This window comes from Molothrus aeneus, chromosome 5 (genome assembly GCF_037042795.1).
Source record: "Molothrus aeneus isolate 106 chromosome 5, BPBGC_Maene_1.0, whole genome shotgun sequence".
NCBI classification, from domain to species: Eukaryota; Metazoa; Chordata; class Aves; order Passeriformes; family Icteridae; genus Molothrus; species Molothrus aeneus.
The window spans coordinates 55339244-55360873 of NC_089650.1; the positions used below are offsets into that span (position 1 = coordinate 55339244).

Below are 21630 nucleotides of genomic sequence, written 5' to 3' on the forward strand. Positions count from 1 at the left end.
ATTGCATATTAAATCTGTCCCTCTTACAATGACTGCACTTGATTCTTGTAAATTAAAGGCTTCTATTGAAAAATATATTTCAGCTTTTATGACTATAAATCTCATGCACAGAGGTATGGAACACCATCTCATTTCACTGGTGGTGAAATCAATCAATTTCACATCAATCACTAGCACTTACAATAATGAAGACTAGTACAGATTACTATTATGAAAAATTTATGGCAATAGTACCTGATGATTACAACATTTAAAGAACATAGAGGTCACAAATTCAAGAGAAAAGGGAAAATAAAGGTCTCTTCGTGTGTCCCCAGATCAATGTCTACAACTATGCCCCTCATGGATACAGGAGGCCAATTAAGACAGCAAGCATATCCTTCTGAGGGTAAGGATTCATGAAGAAAGCAACTCTACATACCAAAGAAAATGAAACCCTATATTTCTTTTGCATATTATGGAGGTTTTTTCCCTCCAAAATATAGCTTTAGCATGAAACTCAGCAGCCTCATCGTTCCTGCTCTGGGGCTCCCAGCTGTGAGGAGTGGCTGAGTCACTGCTGGGTAAAGCTTACCAGAGCCTGGTACTAATTATGTAACAAGGGCAGCAGCAGGAAAGGGAATACACTTCCTGTAGCAACTTTCTACAGCATGACTGAATGCTTAACAGAGCTTACATGTGCTAAACAAATACCATTATGAGTAAATTCAGATGAAAAAAATTTAAAAAACAGAAGTTTAAGGAAGCCTTTTTGAAGAGTGCATAGCCCAGCAGCCTAGTATCCCTGAGCCAGGATAACAAGTGCTTCCAGAACCTCAGAGACACTTTGCTTCCAGAAATGTTAGTGTCAGAATTCAGCTGACAAAGTAATGTACTGTCAAGAGTAACATGGTGAATTTAGGGTATCCAACCACCCAAACCACTGTAGTTGCTGCTGCCTTCCAAGCTACAGAATAACATTTATTTAGGTCCAGCAGGAAAAAGGGGGGAGAATTAAAAACAAAACAAACAAAAACCTAAACAAAGCCAAAAAAATTCAACAACAAACATGCACAACACCATCAAACAACACTAAACCACAAAAACCACAAAACCACTGTCTTGAGTACATCCAAACCAAAATTCAGTCACATTTCCAGCTCAGGGATTTGAGATACAGCTACAGGGATTTTGAGATAATTTGGATACCTCTTGTATGCCAGCAACCAATCAGCCCAACATATACAAATACACTAAACCTGTAAAAAGAGCATCAGTCAACAGAAATGGGGCTGGTGTCAGCTCTTTTCAGAAAGCACACTTGTAACTAATGTTTAACTACCAGAGTCAAACTTTACTAAAAGCACAATTCTGTGAGACAGCTGGTTTCAAAAACATTGCCAGCAGCATCATGACATCAGCAAATGACCCAAGAATGCCCAACATAAAGGCACAGAAATTACAGTGGATTTCTGGTTCAAAAGTTGAAAATTCCATCTTGCAGAGCAGTAACATTATTTTTGCACACCCTCACATACAAAAAGATTTATCTGCAAAGTAAAATAATTGTATTTTGAAGTTATTTATTTAAAGCAATTAAGTGACATATTTTAAGAATAAGAACATGCATTTGGGAATTTCCTCACATTACAACTTATCCTTGATTTCTTAAAAGCATTGATAAGTACCACAAATATATTCAGAAATAAGCAAGGGGGGGAAAAGTGTTTATTCACAATAGAAAAATAATTTTTTTTAATAGATGTAATGAACTGATGCAATGCAAGGCTATCCAGATGACCAAAAATGTTGTCAGTCATGCCAAAACTAGGCTTCATTTAATTTCTTACTCTTCAGTTAAATGTATGTTTGTTCTAGAAGTTCACTACTTCTTCCAAGCAGCCTAGTTTTTAAAAATAGGTACTCTGTTATTTTTGAACGAAGTTATAAGGTTGCTATGTCTGCAGCAAAGAACTCTTAATTGCCTCCCTTACCTAGATTTCCCTTTCCTTTTTAAACACCCACAGATATTCACTTATGTTCCCAGCTCTTATAGCTATAGCACACAAATCACTACATGTTCATGGCAAGATTACTGTAGCTCTGAAAATTGTTTTCATTTTTTCCCCTCCATACAGAAACACTGTCTTCCCAGTTGCATATTCTCAAGTTTAGGGCAGCTTGTTGCTTTACACCTCTGAGCCACAAGTCCAATAATTACATTTCACCAACTCAAAGCAAACAGAGTTACCAACATATCTATAGGTAAAGCTACAACCCACTTCAGAAGTAATTACAGTTAAATAATAAAACAAAAGAACAGGAGGGTCAGGTCAGTTTAAAAAAAAAGTACAAGTTGTCATTAATCATTACTGAAATGACTGCTTAGCTAACACTACTAAAATAACCAGAGACTTAACAATGGGACAAGACAGCTAAAAACAGTGTTTCAATAATCTGTGCTGAATAGTGCCTTCACTCTGTTAACTTTCAAAGCAACATTCCTGGAACAAAAACCACTGTATGACTTTTCTGCCACGCCTTCCAAAAAAAAAAAAAACAAACCAACATCAACACAAAAACCCACGTTGTATCCATAACACCCGATACACCAAGTCCCAAAGCAAACTGCAGAAAATTTCTTCATATTTGTTGTTGACTGTTTCTAATGAACAGAAGTTGCTCTGTTACAAAACAGAAGGTAGACTGTTCAAGCAGTGACTGAAAGCTCTGAGCTGGTAAATCCTAACTCTGGAGTAAGGAAAAATAACTCACTAGCTTTATTTAGTACTGTCCGTTTTCAAACTTGCAAAACAGAAAGAAACAATGTTATCCACCTTCTCCAGTCACGCTGCTTCAGCTACATGTTGTTTTATGTCTGAATGTCAATCCTCAAATTTAATTATTTTCTTTTTGTCTATTCATTCTATTTTCAAGGCTGCAAAATCATTTGCATCAGCAGCAACAGCATCAAACAGAGATGATTTTTCCATCCTTCTCTTCCTATGTAATGACACTGTATTAAGCTGTATTCTAAATCTGACTACCTTGCTGTTCTTTCTTGGCTTGAAACATTTAGTTAGAATCAGGACAATACAGGAAACTACACTAAAAGGTCAGTAGGTAGCATTTTCCCCACACTGAGCCATGCCTCAAACAGATTGATCACTACAATGCTGGTTTCAGGCATAAACTGAAGCATTATGAAGCATTTAATAAATATAAACTGTCAATCCCCAAACTCTCCCCCACCCTTCCTCAATCCCCACCAAAGCTGAGAAGTCTGCAAGTTTCTTGGTACTCATTCTTAACAACACTCTCCATGAAGTTTCAACCAGGTGCAAACTTTGGGTTATCTACAGGCCATAATCCTTTGTTCAGCTAAATGCAGGCTGACTTTCAGATGTGGTAGAGAGGGGACAGGGAAAAAAAAATTAGCAAGACACTATTTAACATTTATATGGAATACCAGTGGAAAGCTGAAATAATTGGAGCTTGAGTAACACAAGAAGTCAAAAGAATGGGATTTATCACAGGTGACTGTTGAAATAAGTTTGGAGTTGGTACTGCTCTATCAGGGCCTAATTCAACATCCTCTGTGCAAGAAATCCACTGGAACCTCACAGGAAAGCCAGTTTCACACAAAAATTCACATCCCAAAGCTAGAAGAAAGAGAGGTCTCCCCTGCAACAACACTTGTGCTTAGGGCTGAGCTGCTGCCATTTCACATGCTCAGCCTTTCATTGAGTTCAGAAGGGCTTATGTGACACTATATAAATAGTGACTACAATATCCAATATATCACTGGAGGTTTTAACCTAAGAGAAAGGGAAAGAGAATGCTTTGCTACCTCATCAGAAAAGCATGGGCTGGTTTCATATTCTTCACTTTTGAAAATATATAAAATAGAAAAGCCTGTGTGATTTTGTAACTGATTATCTTCCACACCAGGGCAGGTAGGAGCTCTTTGTTGCCTAGGCTAAACAAATTCAGTGTGGAAATCACTGTGGAAATACAGTCATTCTCTTGGTTTAATTGCTACTGGCATGCAGACCTTGCTGCATTAGCAAGCTTACAGTTTGGAATTACCACTAGTATTAATACTGGTACATTTCACCAAAATAATAGCTCCAGGACAGAGCACATCCATGAAACAAGTGCACCCCAGTCATGAAGCACAATGTAAACTGCACAAGACTCATGGCATACTCTCTGAATAAAGTTTATAAAGAACCAATTACTTCCTTCCTACTTCTATCTGCTTTAGACAACCATTATCTATGCTGGCCTAACAGCAAGGCTAAACACTTTCTGCTTCATGTCCTAGCTGTAGGCTCAATTTTTCATTACAGCTCAGGTTTCCTGATAAGATTACATTAATAGTTTGGATTTCTGGTTGGATTTGTAAAGTAACTTCACAAAAACAAACAAAACAACCACCAAAAAAAAAAAATCATGCAGCAAGGTGGCTCACACAAATTGAAAGCAACTATCTCCATTTTACATCACAGGCCTGGGAGGCTCTGACTCCATTTCTGGAACAGTTCTCTGCTGTGTGCAGCTGCTGGCCTGGGCACTGCCCTGCCAGTCTCCCTCAGGTTCAATGCACACAAAGCAGAAACACCTGATCCTGGGATCATTTCTGTCTGCTGAATGCTTGGCCACAGCTCCTTGGGGACATAAGGTAAAGTCTGTCCTGACAAGCTGCTTCAAGGTCAAAACCCACTTCTTTTGCCTTGACTCAATTAAATTAGCTCTTCTTGGCAACTAATACTTCTAAATCAGGCATTTCCCAGCTGCTCTCAGAAATCATCAATGCAAATGACTTGTGGTTTGTCTGCATTAGAGTTCATAGTCCCTCTTACACTGGAGGTAGCACAGATGCTTTCAAATTAAGTATTCATATATTAACTGTTTCAAATTGCCTTAGAAATTTAAGTTTATGGTAATTGTCTCACTGTAGTCCTGATCTGTAAACCAGATGGTTACAGACCTGCCACAAAATATGTGACCAAGCATCTCATTCCTCCAAGCCCTTAACATCGGACAACAGAGGAGCTTCTTTGGCTTAAATGAGACCTAAGAGGATAGTGCACAAAGGGAGTGCTCACAAGGTTTTCCAGGAGCTAAGAAGGAACTTCACCAGGAAATGGAAAGCTCTGAGTTCATACAAAATGGTGTGTAAATGGCATACTGGTAGTGTCTCAAGGCCAGGGAGGGTATTACACTGAGGCTTATATAAAGCTTTCATAATGGGTCACACATTTGTTAAAAGCTACAGACAGATATATCTCTATAAAAATCCATAACTTTACAGCTGTTTCAGGTAGTTTTCCTCACCAGCACCAGAAGATTGGATATTAGCACAAGCTACAAACTCTGCATTGCCAACTGCTATGAATCAGGCAGCAGCCTCCCACACCTCTGACTTCTACTCCATGGCTGCACTCAGCTTCAACCACTTACCATCCCTGCTTTTACAGCAAAAAAGGGAAAGAGGGGAAAGATCATTCCACAGTAACAAAGCTCTAGTGTTTCCACTTAAAAGAATTTTTTCTTAGTACTACAGACAATATTTAAAGGATGGGGAAAAGAGATAAAAGGCCATTTACTCCAGCATATGCTATGCTACCAGATATTTAGAAAGAAAAGTTGAAAACTTGTTAAGGTAACTGGCGTTCTACAGAATGTGTCAGCATTAAAAAAGTCTTAGGTCAATAGATCAATACTTTTTTCCCAGGAATTTACAGGTTTCTCCAAAACAGGTACTTCAAACTTTTTCTAAGGCAGCCTGCTTTTACAATTTGTATCAGAGAGAGAAAACTCTGTGCTGTTTAAAATTTTAATATTTTGCTACATCATGCTATCCAAACTGTTAATTGTATGTTTAAGGGATTTCACCACAGAATCTGAAGAAAGGCTAAGGCAAGAAAGATAGCAAAGAAGGCTCTTTCAGCTTTTAAAAAAAGCTTTTTAAATAAAATACTGTCAGGACTGGGTTTTTATGGAAGTTTTTTGTTATTGTTTGCGGAGTTTTTTTTAAGAAACATGACAGCTAAGCAGATAGCATGACCTTAAGATCCTCCCAGAAAAGTTTGTTTTCTCCCTGGTTTCAACTATAGACTTTGACTGCCCATGCCTTATCACTTGACTTTTGTTTACACAGAAATACAGAACTCTGTCATCAAATGAAGTGCAACTGTAATGCAGCCCTTACGTAAGCTCAATCACATGAATAATTAGTAAGGCATAAAAAACTACAAATAGCTTATTTCCCAACTCACCATGAGAGTTAACCATTTCTAGACCACTGAACTAAGGATCAGTGGCTGAAGAATGGGAACAAGATAAATTGAAACTGTGAGAAAGATCCAGGACAGGACGCAGGATTACCTAGTACAAATGAAAGGAGAGAATTTCTTTGACTTGGCATTTGAGGTCAGGACTGCTTTTATTTCAAATACAATCATGTTTTTAACAGAACACAAAATTAGATTCTCAATTAAATCCAGTTGACTGGGGTTACACAATATGTCGTTAAGTGTCAGAATGGACAAAAAATTTATACAATCTTTTCTATCATTCCCATACTGCCATCCTCATCTCCAGCTATCACAGAGTTTTCAGTTCAGAGAAACAAGACTGCAGCCCTCTGTTCCCTGGCAGCCATTGCAATGCATTAAGTTGTTTATCTCTGATCTGCAGCAGCAGTGGTGGCAGAGAGGTGTTGGCAGAGGAGTCTTGCAACAGCAGCAAAAATGGAACAACACAAAGACTCAACAGCTGAAAAATAGTCCAACAGTGACACTCCACCTAAAACTTGCTGACAAAGCAGAAACAACTTCAGTACCTCTAGCAATTCTTGCTAAGGCTTTAAAAAAAAACCAAAAACCCACACCACAATGAAATCTGGTATATGTAGTCCTTTGTTACCTACCTTAGCTAACAATTTAAACTAACTAGACCAAGTCTCAAATGTGAAAAAAATAGGCCAAAAAATAGCTTTTTCCTTTTTAAAAGAAAAAGCCCTACACCCCACAAGACAGTCCCTTGTGTCATCTGCAGCTCTCCTCTAATTTTTGAATCAGTCACAACCACTCTGAACTGAGCAAATCAAGTATGCAATAGCACATAACAAGGATATCCAGACAAAAATGCATTTGATTAAACAATTTCTGGCTGCCTTTGAACCTTTCCTACTTCACAATGAAACTGGAAGTCCATGGCTCTACACTATCTTGGCATCCCTATCTAGCTGTGGAAGACTCAAGGGAGAATTTTGAATGTCTGTTTCTTTTGGAAACAGAACTTCTCAGCTATTTCCAAAGTAACTGAAGACATACCATACACTTGTGCTCCAATCATACCTAGATCAATAAGCAACAAGAGTCTCCTCAGCACTGAATGAACACTCAGAAGACAGGCACAGGCTCATTGTTACTCCAACACCACAGCTGGCCCTATAAACAGCAGTGGACCTCCAACTCTGTGTATCTTAACCCTGTGCTGAAGAAAAATATCTAAAACAAGTCACACAGATGATTTAATTATTTCCAGTCTTGGAAGTGAAGTGGCCCGTGTCCTCAAACCACGGATTAGCTCAGCCTGGCACACAGAAGCAAGGATCCATAAAAGCTCTATGGCAGCACCCACCCTGACACACAGGAGTGTATCCAGAGGATTCCCACCACTGGTAACAGCTGCAGCAGAGAGAGACCCCTTGAACACAAAAGTATCTCCTACATTTTATTTCTTAATTATCAGAACAGAAAAATAACATGATGCCAATTCAAGTTACTTGCGAGCAAAGGAGAGGACCTCATACACATTTGCTGTGCTGGAGAGACCATCCCACTCTACACCAAGGAAGTGGCAAAACAGGAGAGCAACTATTACAGCAGTGCAGTACATGGCAAGCATTCTGTCCCACTGGATATTCCCTGGACAGAGTCTTGAACAAAGGAAGTCTTCTTAAGGTGAAAACTGCATGTATAAATTAAAGAATACACATATAAAAGGAGCAGTTAGCTGCCCAGCTAGACTACAATCAGTTATATTTCCTTGACATATCTGGTAAAACTTGGAAGTCAGTAGCATTTCCTAGCTACAATCTGAGAAATCAAAAGCATATAAATTCAAGAGACACAGATGTGAGCTTTGAAACATTTTATTCAGTCTACCAATACATTCCTCTGTTTTAAACAGATTGAACTTCAACCAGACAGCTCTTACACATACTAGGCAGATATCCAGCAATACAAACCAAACTGAATGTGAACTTTGCCCAGCACTCCACATGCATTTTATGAATACACAAATCTAAATAAATAAATCAAGTGAAAAAATCCGTTCTTCATACACAAGACAAAAACTGATAATGCACAAATTAAAAATAATTTCCAAAGAAATTATTTGGAAAGGTAGTCAGTCCTTTGGGTTGTATTCACAACAATATCACATGCTTCATGGGATAAATCACTGACTATTGTACACATTTCTTTCTGCCATACAGAAGATACTGTCTGAACAAGCCAGAAGAACTGAAAGAAGGAAACATTAACTGTCTCAGGACAGGGAAAGAGACTCTTCTATGAGAAGAGCACATCTGAAAAGCCAAGAATTAAACAATGATGGAGTGTAATTATTCCCATCACTCACTTCAGTCAAAATAATGAGTAAGCTTAAACTGTGGCAGAGAAAATGCAGACAGGTGAGTACCATATATTCCTGCTGGGAAAAAAAGACTGTTAGCCCAACCTGAATCACACTCCAAATGCTTTCACAGCTGCAATATCACATTTACCATGAAACAGTCTTCAAAAAGGTAGTGGTGGGTCATATGAGGAGAAAGAACAGACTTTCCACAGAAAGAGTACAGCAACCATGCAAACAAACAACAAAAGCCTCCAGTACTTCACCCTGTGTATGCTTACAACACATTATCTCCTAACAGCAGCCCTATCACCAGCACCACTGCATGACTGTCAGTCCCCCAAGAATCTGATCTACCATATTCAGAACTCAGCTGGAGAAGAGGCTGCACCCCCTTTGCTGAAGGTGTCCCCCACATCTCCCCTTTCCAACAGATCAGAGGCATAGAGCCCTTCAGTGTCTTCTTGGCTTCCAGGCCCTGTCTCCTCTCTGTCAGTGCAGAAGAGAAGGTTACAAAGACAAAAGGCCCAAGCTCCTTTCTGAGGTTCACAGTGGGAAGACAAGAGGCACTGGTCACAAAACAAAGCAAGAGATTTCCCAGCTCAGCAAGGAAATCTGACCATCAAAAATTGGAACAGTCAAGTACTGGTTGCCCAGAGACACTGATGAATCTCTATCTCAGAGGTTTTTCCTAGACCGGACTTTAGACAGAGCCTTGCAAAACCTCACCTGAATTTAGTTTTGACAATGCTTTGAGGGGGAGGCTGGGTCAGATGACCTCCTGAGGTCCCTTCAAACTTGAATTAACCTAGGCTTACCCTTCCAAATCAGTAAGGCTTTACTGTTCATGTGGACATTGTCACACCTCTGTGAACACATTCTGACATTTGAATGGGATCATTCAATTGTACTGAATTCAGGTCCTGGCACCCCACATGCAGCTTCACAGAACTACAGACAACTGGGGTGGAAAAAAAACTGGGAATGTCAGAGTTTATTCACCCACTCTACCTTTCTGGGCTAAAGTATTAATTAATTAACCAATTAATTAATTCAACATTTAATTAAGTATTTAATTTAAATATTAACCAATTAATCCAAAATCTTCCTGGCAGTAACCAGTCTGAACTGTTTTGAAGAGTTTCCTGTAGGAACAATTTCACATCTCCATAGACAAAGCACAGGTTTATTTCCCTCCCTATTCATTCCACAATATCCATCCTTACAATGGATAAATATTTTCTCCTCTCTTTTACTTTTCTTACTGAAATTTCAATCTAATAAAGAACATTTTATTCCTTTCCACTCCATACTTGACTCTTGGTATTTTAGGATGCAACTCTTAGAAATCTTCACTCCTCATATCTCACATGGAACCAGACATGTTTTCTAGGCAAAGAGCCCTTTCCTGCCTCTTTTCAATTCCTCTTAGTCAGTCCACATTTTTTGTGAGCAGCAGGACCCAGAACCTACCACTAGACATCAGCAGCACTGAACAAAAAATGATTTCTTTGCTCCTTTGTAAAGACTCCAGGTTCTACATACACTGAGTTTCTTCTTTTGCTACACTACACCCCTGCTGTTCCACACTCATGAATAATGTGTGTATTCTTCAAACATTTGCCTACACCAGCAGCAGAGAGTGCATCAGCCCTTTGTTTTTAATCAAGTATCTTCCAAGATGTAGGTCAACAACATTCTATGCAAGTTCCCTCTTCCCAAGGAGGCATTTCCACACTCAGCATCCTGAGAGCTGGAAATCAACAGGAGCAGGGGCCAGCTGGCAGGGACCAGCCCTGTTCTGGGGGCTGCAAGCACACAACAAAGCTAATTTGAAAATCTGAAAATCTCAGCATTTGAAAATCTCAGCTGTGCAATGTTTCTTGGAGGTCCCTTCCAACCTTGACAAGCCTATGACTCCTCTTCAGGGCCTACCAGGGCTACACTTGTTGACATTTAGAGAACAATGAAAAGTCCATCTGTTTCTACAAGCTTTGCAAACAACAACAATGAAATAGATCTACAGCAACATTTTAAAATGCAGAGCCAAGACAGTGGGTTGACCTGCCAATGTAGATCACTTTGAAGACTGTGTGAGGAAGACAAAGAAAGAAAGAGGGCAAACAAATAAAAAAGACATCCATAAAACAAAAAACTGAAACAATGAATCAAACAAACAAATATTAAAGAACCCCACAGACACAACCCCCAAGAGCAAATTCAATTCAGCCCCAATTCAAACAAAACCCTTTTAGGAGTACAAAAACTAAAAAAGAACATTAATTATACTAAGGTTTAACTGTCAAATAGTTTGCTTGCAAATACCAATTCAGTCCTATCTCTCATCTCATTTTTAGAGTTTACTGAACACCAATCCACTTTTGCTGAACTCAGAGTTCTGCTTGTAAAGATCAGAATGGCAATTTTATTGTTCCTGAGTGATGGGCTGGCTGATCAGATTAGACAGAAGCATAAGCTGCACTCTAAGTGATATAGATTGAACAGGTGGCCTTCCCTCTGATCTACAGCCTCTTCAAACACTTACAAGTAGAATCCTTCTCGTTTCAATCACCTCTAGAAAATATGCACTTAGCCATCCTTAGCCTGACAAAAATATTTTTCTGGTCTTTAATGCATTTCAAATAGCTTGCTTCTAAAGACATCAGCCTTTCCCAAATATACCAGTAATTCACATGCATGATATTTTTTAACTAAAGAAATAAATACAGATATATAGGTGGTATTAACATCTATAGTCTACAAAGTAATATGTATGGATAATAATTTTAAGGAAAAATTCAAAGGCTTTACATTACAGAGAGAGAGTTTAAAAATTATTATTTCACATGTCCTTAAAGATTAGACTTCAAAAAGAATGCATTTGAGACTAGGGAATGAAATAAACCTTACCTGGGTAACTTATGCAGAGTGACAACTAAAGCAATATATTGTTTGCTTAGTAGGTAAAAAAAAAAAAGAAAGTAGTCAGCTACTTCCTCCAGATCAAAGTGTCTGGTACAGGCATAATTTTTTTTACTCTTCACAGAAATGAGTGAAGAGGAGAGGGAGAAACAAAGCCGTATATAGAATTTTTAACAGTAAGACTTTTCATAGAAGGTAATGACTAACTCAGGTGTTTTAGCAGAGTTGGTTTTCTCATGATATTACATCATGTATTATTTATATCATGTTTACTTTGAAGCTATGTCTTTGGCCTGAGGATCTTATGACATGATTCTAAGATGACAATAAGCAAAGTGCCAGGGGAGCATGGGGAAGGAAAAGCAGGAAAAGAACATTAAAAAAAAAAGACAAATCCTACTATCTGCACTCATACCCTTCTTGTATCCTCATACAGGTGGAGATGGGTACACAGGGATGGGTGTCCTACGACAGAATCAAGGACAAAATAAGACAGAGGCACTGCTGCAGTTGGTAAATCAATACCACAGAGAGTGATTAGCAACTCTAGGACCTTGGGATAATGAGCTACTCAGAATGACACAAAAGGTCTCTGGACTCATCTCCCAATTAGTCCCATGCTCAAGGAAAAAACGTTCAACAAAATGAATGCTAAGGATTACTGACTTTGAAAAACAAAGTTAATTAGGTAAGTATTTTAAATAAAATATATACACACACATCTTAAGTCTACCTTTCTATCACTTTATTCCAAGAAGTCTCACAGACAACATGGTACCACATACTTAAAGGAACCCAGATACGCCACTTTCTACATTTTATGCAATATTAGATGTTTTACTATGCATGAGAAATTTCCTAGCAAACCTGCTAGTGACCCTAAAATTATACAAGACTGCATTTCATCATTTGCAATGTATTTCTAGAGGATAAACTCTTCTTTTGTACCTTGAGCCTATTATTGATGATTTGCATAACTTCTTAAACAACATTGCTAACAAATCCTGTATTTAATATAGTTTCTTGACTGACATTAGTACTTCACAGCTAAGCAGCTTCCCAGCTTAATATATCACCTTAAATTTGTTTTAGCAGTATTAGACAAAGGATAACTAACATAATCATAAATGGAAGGAAAAAACAGCTCATTGAAAAAATACACCACTTAAAGACAATAACCAAGAGGTTGGAGAATTGACTCAAGATGTGGAATACCTTTTTTCAAGGCCCCAGATGTGACTATACCCAGTAAACAGAGAAACTTGTTTGATCAAACTCTTCCATTATCAAAACAGAACATGGCAGAAAACATAAAGTGTCAGACTTTGAGATGTCTCACAAAAGGGAAACATTTTCTGTCTAGCCCTATTATCAATAACATTCCATGTGTCCAGCTCTGGTAGTTGAACTGGTAATGCTACAGCATGCTGCAGTCCTGTAACTCTCACTCACATTGAAAATACTGCTTTACTCATGCTTTTACAGGATCAGTTATGCTGAACATAAAGGGAAAGGAAAATAAGTATCCTTCAAAGCTACAATATCAAAGAGGAAGCAGTTCAGGAAACCTGGAGTATCTGAGAGCTACTATGGAAAGATTGCATTAAATCTAAAATGTCCTGCTAAGAGACAGTTATTTGCTAACCAACTGAACCATGCAGAGTTCCTACAGCAGCATAAATGCAAGAGCCAACAGTGAGACACTAAATTACCTAGACAACAAATCCTTTAGTCCATTTTTAAATTCAACAATGGAAGTGCACTGTTCAATTTGAATGCCTATAAATTGCTGTGTATAGTCAAACAATTATAACCTTTTACTAAGGTCCTGTTGCCCTCAGCTTTCTGTGTTGAAGCTCCAGAGCAAACAGGCTCAAGGGATAAGTCATACATTTTTGTTAGGTAGACTTAAAGTTGTAAAGATGCTTAAAGGGTGCACTGTCCCAACCTCCATTTGACAGCTGATTTAAAGAAAAAAAATTTCTTTACACAGAAAAATAACTATTCCAGCAGTGGCCAACTCTACCAAATCTGCTGAGGCTACTACTAGAATAAAGGAACAGATGGCACTCGCTCCTCACTCTTTATTTCCATTCAGATTGTATTCAGGAAATATTTTATGCTAATCAATCATGAGATCTGAATCAGTAGGTTTTCACATTTTAGAATACATTTTGAATGTTTTGTTTCTCTGTGCATCAAACTCACTGTGACACTAACCTTATTTTTTCAATATTCTCCATGTGTATCTTGTTGCTGTAATAAACACATCAAACAAGACCATTTTTGAAAAATAAGGCAGCATTTCTCCCCTTACACTGGATCAGATATATTTCACAAGGGAAAAGTGGAAATTAAGACAGAACTAAAAAAAAAAACCCACCCCCCCCCCCCCCCAAAAAAAAAAAAAAAAAAACCACACACACACAAAACAAGGAAGAATAGGAAGAAAATGAAAAAAAATTTAAAACTATTCAAGAGAAGAGAAAGAGAGCATAATAAAAAGGCACAGCTCACGTAGTTACTCTTGCTAGACTTGTTCAGATTTGGTTTGATTTCTAATTAAACTTTCTTGTTCACAGTTCAACACTTCTCAAAAGTGTTTTACATGGAAATAATATTAGCACAACAAAAAATTCTCTAGCCACCACAGATATTTAGTATTCTGCTGTATTTTTTTTAAATAAAAAAAGCACCGAAAGTTGCTTGATTTTGGCAGCAGTAGTCAAGCAACCTAACATGAAAGCAGGAATTCCAACAGCCATCTCTGAGTGGGCAGCAAGGGCAACCTATAAAAGGCTTAAAGCAAATCAAGGGAAAGCAGAAAAGCAGAGGGAGGGAGCGGGACTCTCTTGATCCCATGCACAAGGGTCATTCAACTACTACAGAAGAATTTACAGATGTCACACAGTAAACCTGAAAACGTGAAGCCTGGAGTTCAGCAATAAAGGAATGTCTAGGCCAACAGATCATAAGTAGTAAAGAAAACACCATGAAATGGAAATTAGTGACTAACTTGATGGTTTTTCAAACCAAAGTAAACTCCCAAGTCTTCTACAAACTTTGTGAAGTGACAAGTTAAAAATACAATTCATCCAAAAGCATGAGCAGACTGCTGAGGTACACCAACCACTGCTATTTCTTCTTCCTAAATTCAAGATACCCATCTTTTGGCAAGGAATACATGGCACTAAGGGAAAGGTCCAAGTAGGATTTCTTTCCCCTCCATCCAAGAATGAGTTTGTGTTTACAATACGCGTGGTGAAAAGGGAAGTTTATTTCCTAGAAAGCAAGATCACAGATTTCAGCCTGCCCCAAGCAATATCAGTAACGGATGATCAAGTCAGATATTATGAAACCAGAATTAATTCAGCAGCAGATGGTGCCATGTCTTTTCTTCAGCTAAAATGCAAAACATACCAACGGGGTAAAGTTTCAGAGAAGGACAAGGGGATGTTTGTGTAAGTCAGAGAGCAAAGAAAAACATCAAAACTAACAAAAAGATATGAAACAGGAACTTTCCATTAACAGATTCCATGCAGAAGAGTTATTTCCCAACAGCTTGCTATTTAACGCTGCTGACAATTTCTCTTTTATTACGTGGGGCATTCTTGTGTACTCACAGACTGCTGAACTTCATTAACACAGTTACATATTTTCCCCAAAAAAACTTTAACAGCTGATTACAGATGGGAAATAATTACTGTCTATTAAGATAAAAAGCTTGGTCCATTCTAAGGAACCAAGGGATAGTACTGTAGTCTATTGCTGTTGCTTATCTAGTTACAGAATGATTTATGAGAATGCTTAGCACTGTATGGGAAGCATGAAATTAGTATCTCCAGAGCTTAAAATATATACCACAGCATGCATATCCATTCATCTAGCATCTGAGGTTCTGTTCATGGTGGGAAGCTTAAACACATCTGTAACTGCTTGCACAACAACAGTCCAAGAAAGAAAATCAATCTCAGCTGCCATTAAAGTGCTTCAAAACACACTTGTCTAAAAAAGACAGGTTCCTTTCACTCTGTTCCTTCTTTCCTAGTGTATCTAACAATAGTTGGATCTAGCACAGAGGAAAACAGCCTCACTATAAAAGCTTAAAAAGAAAGTGCTTTAAAAGAAGAATGATGCAAAAATGTGAAAAGGTAGAGGGATGCATGACAACAAAGAGCAGATTCCATATGGGGAGGAAAAAAACACACAGAAACTAGTGAAGTAGGAAAAAACCCTACATAGGACAACCAACCGATCACACAGTTCAACAGCTGGGGGTATGAAAAGAATTTCATACCAAAGCTTTGCAATGGGAAGCTAAATTTGCAATGGATGAACATATTCTACTTGTGTAATCAAAAGTCAACACTGTATCCTAATGCCATGCCACAGTAAGCTTTAGTTGTAAAAAGCTCTACTCTCCACTAAACTGAATTAGTAACCAATGTGTTTTTCCAGCTTACTTCATCTCCCTTTTGGAAAAGCAGAAACAGAAGCTGTGTGATTTTAATTCATCAGCTGCACTTATTACTTCTACTGTTACTAAAAACATTTACCTGTAGACCCATTACATTTTGCACACAGTTTCCATACTTGGCAAACAAATCAACATTTCACTTTTGTGAAGCAGTGTCAGAACATATTGCAGACACCCAAGGTGGGTATGAAAAATAAATTTTTTAGACATCTCAAGGCAGAACTGGGTACCCAGATCCCAGAGCCTCTCTACACACGTGAGGAGGAATGCATCAAGACTCCTGCTCTTCATTTGAGGGCTGAAACAAAGCAGATGTCAATCGCAGCAGATGAAGCAGCGCCAGTGAGGCATTCCTACCAAAGCAGGGAAGAGGGGAGATACACACAGCGTACCTAGGATGATGAGAAGTGGAAACTTTAACTACTCTGTTCTTTACAAATATTAAACATGCCTGATCATAAAACACCATCCTCTGAAGCTTCTCTGTCTTCTGCCCATTAACACAGTTTCAACTGGGCTCCATCTTTCACGAGAACATGCCCAATGCCAAAGCTCTGCAGCTTCACCAACCAGTAGTGGAAGCTCTTTTATTGCCCACTCCCCCTGAGGTGTCACCCAAGCATGTCAGAGTGACCATCTTCTCTTAACTAGTGGTCAGCTTGTTCAGCAATTCATCTTTTCACACTGGACTTATTTTCTTCTTCTGTTTTAATATAGCATCCCTAACAAATCAACACTGAAGCTTATTATCTGTACATCCAGGGCCTCCACCAACTCCCAGTGGATCAAGGCCATCTTTCACCTTTGAAGGGCTAGAAGACAGATATTTCCTTCAATGCTCTGCACTGTTATTTGGATCCTGTTATGGAGAAAACACAACAGACACCCTTCCATGCTTTATCAGGTACAGTCCTCCATACAAGACTTCTTCTCAGACCTATCCAAACATTACTGATCTCCAGAAGTTCTTTTGTTTAATGTGTATTCAAAAATGCAAAGGACTGAAATGCAACTTTGATTTCTTAGACCACCACTGCTAGAACATCCTAAAATAGCCCCAAGGCACATGGAGCAAGGACAGGCACTAACTGTTGGAGCCATTTCAATTCCTGCAACCCAGCTCAGGTCTGATTGGTAAAAGGGTAAAAGTAACTGCACACTTCTTGGGTGACCCCATCCAGCCCCTTCCATGGGTCACACAACAGCTCTGAAGTGCAGTAACAGAGCTAGACCACTGGCTGTTGAGGATCTGAATCTTAGGTGAGAACTTCATCTACCCAACACGCCACAAGCCTACACACTGCATTTTGCTGGTGGACACAACTAAAGTTGCAAGAGACAAGAGTTAGAAACTATAATCTACATCCTGTTGTGAACTTGAAAATGTTGCTTATGATGTTGATAACATTTCATAGCCTTCTTGTCAAAAGTTAGTCTTCATATGCTGAAAAGACACTTAAAAAGGAAGACAAATTTTAGACTTACAAAAATGATCATTTTTCACATTTAAAAGAAAGTTCTCTAATCAGATGACTGCCTTCGATCATGGGGGCTCTCTGACTTTATGTGAAAACAGACACTACACACAGTCACACAGAGAGCAAAGCTCTTTGCCAAAGCTGCACACCATCATCCACAAAGTCCACAAGTCTTTCAGTGGTGAGTGACTAGAGAAAAATATTTTCTTAATTGGGGAATTTAACATTAGTTACTGGATTATCTGCCAAACTATTTCCAGCTTTCATGCTTCACTAAACCGGAGCTCATCAGTCACAAACCCATGATTACACTGAAGAAAATGGAGAGCAATTAGCATACAAGATGATAGCTTAAAGCTGGTGCTAATTGGAAAGAATGAAGTATTTTTCATTCCTGTTGGATACAATTAGGTGAGACAACCAGGTTCTGGAAAAACAATTTGCTAAACAATTTCAGTGATGTCTACTCTGTAACCTATGTTTAAAGTCTAAGCAAATTCATGCCTTTGCAGTGTATCTTGCAACCATGAGGGTTGCAAACTAAAAGCTGGTCCAGCTGTAGAGAGAGCCTTGCTCAGAAGCATACATACAAAACACAACAACTAATTCATCACAACAGTGGAGAGCATTACTGAACTGAGCTCAAGTTGCCAAAAAGAGCTGAAGAGCAAAACCAACAAGGAAACAGAATATAATGCTTATAATGCATGGTACAGCACAGCACCAATACACACTGAGATGCAAAATCAGCTGAATTATAGGACTGCACAAAATACACAATCAGAAATAAAAGAAAACCACCTACAAAGAGCTACTGGTGCAAAAACAATTATTGTGCATGCTTTTGTTCGTAAATGCTAAACAGAGAGGGGAAAATCTTGTACATGAATAGTTAATTTGCCAAAAGGAAGAAAGCAGACAGGACGAAAAATGCAATCCTTCATTATTGGTGAACTGCACTCAGGCACAAAATTTTAGTTAGACAATTATACTGCAGAAATATACCTTATAACATTAGGGATTTGTTGTCAAAAACTACAGCTGGGTGACTTTAATTTACTTCTACAAATTCTTTACCATATATTATTCCTAATCTATTTTCAACACACCCCCAATTACAAATGTATCTCCACCAGTAGGTTTTTTATTTAATTCCAAGCTGCAACAAACCTCTGCATTTGTAAATGAACTTCTACATCACTATTTCTTTTGGCTCAGAACATATTTAATACTTTCTTCAAATGAGAGAGCAGTCTGTAAACCTGTAACACACCCTGTTTTTAGGATCACACCTATCTCATATTTTCCTTTTTAAAAATACAGCCTAATTATGCTTTAGACTAGTACCTCCCTGAACATTATGTGAAAAATGCTTCAACAGATAGCACTCACAAAAGCATCTCTCCCAACAGAAAATGCTGCTGCAATCAGACTTTAATGAACAACTGCAGCATACACACCACGTTACCAGGCAGGGGTGGTGCTTCTCTGTTTACTGAAAATGTTATTGCACCGCTCCCCCAACTCCATGTATCAACAATAGCACACAGTAACATCGCTTATTTCTGCATCCTTCAGAGAAAACAAAACAAAGCTAATAAATCACCTTCTTCATCTTCCCGAATAACCCTTGAATTCTCTAATGCAAGACTGCCCAAGGACCCACTGAGTCAAACAGACCTTCCCCTAAGGTCTGATTTCTTGTGTTGTAATACTCAAGTGTGCCAGCATAAAGAAACTTCTTAAAATCAAAGAAATAAATCAACAGACAGTATCACAATTAAACCCCAAATATTGATGTACCTATACATAAACAGACATAGATACATGCACATATACATCTATTTCTCCTCATGCTTCAATCATGTAAAGACATCTTGAAAAGTGAAGCATCCACGGGCTAAATTGGAAGCTCTTCAAACAATAAAATAGTATTTTCACGTAGAAAACCGAGAAGAGCCAAGACCTCACTGATGAATAGCAGATTTTTATCTCTGACTAAAGAGCAATTTGAATTAACTGATGTTATAAAATTATTTAAGCTCCCCTCCCATCACGACTTCTACATACACCTAATTCCTATGTAGTGCGAGCAGCCCTATGGGAGTCCATCCCTTTGGTATGTGAGGTTAGACACAGCCTCCGCGGGATAAAAGCCTTTATCCTTCTAAAAATACCAGCGTGTCTCCTAAAGCTCCGTGATGCAAACAGCATCGCCACAGTCCAGGGGCTGCTCTGCTTCCATGAGTAAGCACTACCAGCACCGGGCTATAATTAGTTGGGAGTATTTTTAGGGTCACTGCTCAAAATTAGAGAGAAATGACTGAGAAAGACCTCAGAATGGTGGGGGGATTCCCCTCTCCTTTGGCTATCTCCTACTGCTGTGCGGAAAAAGCGGCTCCGCAGGGGCCGAGGGGAGGCGACCCCCTCTCCGCAGGGAAGATGTGCCGGGCTGCCGTCCCCGGCCGGGTGGGCGCTGGGAACGGCCCCGCCGCCCGCCCCCGGCCCGCAGCAGCGCCGCTTACCTGACCGCCACCCGCACCGAGCTCTCGTCCGGGCCGCCCGACATGGTGCCAAGGGCGAGGGGCGGCCGCAGCCGCGCCGGGAGCTCCGCCGGGCCGCGGAGGAGGTGGGGGCACTGCTTCGACTCCCCCTCACCTCCTCCTCCTGCTCCGCCACCTCCTCACTCCAGCCATTTTAGGTGACTGAATGAATAGGTAGGAGCCGCGGCAATGCAGGGCGGTTCGCACCGCTCCTCCTTCCCCCCGCCCCGCTCCGGCCCGGCCCCTCCAGAGCCTGGGCAGGGATCGCTGTCAGTCAGCCACCGGCGGGCCGAGCCACGGCCCCGGTCACCGGCCGCCCGCCCCGCCGGGCCCGCCCGCTGCAGCCGCAGTGCGTCAGCGGCCCCGCCCCGGGCCGCCGCCAGCGCGGGGAGACGGCGGGCGTGAGGGCACGGAGCTCCCGACACAGACACCCAGAGACACAGACACCCAGAGACACAGACACCCAGAGACACAGACACCCAGAGACACAGACACCGCCTCCTCGACACGAACCCCTTCTCCGCGTGCCCCCTTCATACACACACCCCTCCTGAGGCGCCGTGTCTCCACGCACACCTGTTCCTTATGTGGGCACACACTCCTCGCGTTTGCCTTTCCACAGCACACACCCGGTGCTCGCACAGCTCCCCTCACGCCTGCTCGCCCGTGAAGGCTCGGCACACTCGCCCTGCCCATGCCCTGTGCGCTGGCAGCTGTGGGCGCTCAGGGCGCCCTGGAGGTGCCCGGCCACTCGTGCCTGTTCCCCGGGCTCGCAGGGGCACACGCGTGGCGCTGCCCGCCTGCTGCAGCGCTGCACAGGCACAGCTCCTCCCCACACACCTCTGCACTCAGGCCAACAACACGCTCGGCTCTTGCACACACAACGCACGCGGGCTCTGCACGCAGCTTCCGAGGCCTCCATCCCGGGAAAGAGGGGCCCATCCCGCTGTGTGGGCTGGGTCGTTTGCCCTTGCACGTTTTTCCTTTTCCCAGGCAGGAATGAGATGTCCTCTGGCCCTGTGTGGTGCTCGCGACCCTCGTGCCGGCGGGCGCACACAGTTGTCCCACCTTCCTGGGGTACTTGCAGGTTTGTTTGCCGAAGCTGCTCCAGCCAGGCATCTCTGTTCTCATTTCGCTAATGAAATGCCTGGCTTTGAGCTGGAAACTGAGTGGGCGGATGACACTAATTTTTGATGCAAATCGTATCCCTGCCAGGAAAGAAGGCTGATTATTTTGCCCAAAACAATTCACATTCCTAAGGAAGATTTTCCATCAGAATAGGCCCGGGTTTGAATTCGTAATGATATGCTAAAAACCTTGCAGTTCTAGTTGTTTTGCTTCTGATAGTGAAGGTTGGTCACGCCCAGGCCCCAGCCTCTGTAAAAGATGTGCAGGTGAGGTCTCCCATCTGGATGGGGCCTCTAGCCATAGCCCTGAATCTTTCAAAAGTCTCTCGTTCTCAGCAGGAATCCACTGTGTTATTGTTGCTCTGCATGTTTCTCATAGTTATTTTCTCTAACTTTTCTATTTTTCTTTACTTATGTAGAAATCAGATTGTTTCTAGAAAATGGCCCGTCTG

At 40.5% G+C, this 21630-nt stretch overlaps 1 protein-coding gene across 4 annotated transcripts in view; it reads right to left on the reverse strand.

Annotated features, from left to right (window-relative positions):
• The window catches only part of KIF21A (kinesin family member 21A), an 86711-nt gene extending 66423 nt beyond the window's left edge, over window positions 1-20288 (reverse strand). For all 4 annotated transcript variants that reach the window (XM_066550795.1, XM_066550797.1, XM_066550796.1 and 1 more), the window contains exon 1: window positions 20034-20288. In XM_066550795.1, coding sequence (XP_066406892.1) covers window positions 20034-20077 — 44 coding nt within the window. In that variant the 5' untranslated portion in view covers window positions 20078-20288. The remainder of the gene's footprint in view (window positions 1-20033) is intronic.
• Between the last annotated feature and the right edge of the window lie 1342 nt (window positions 20289-21630).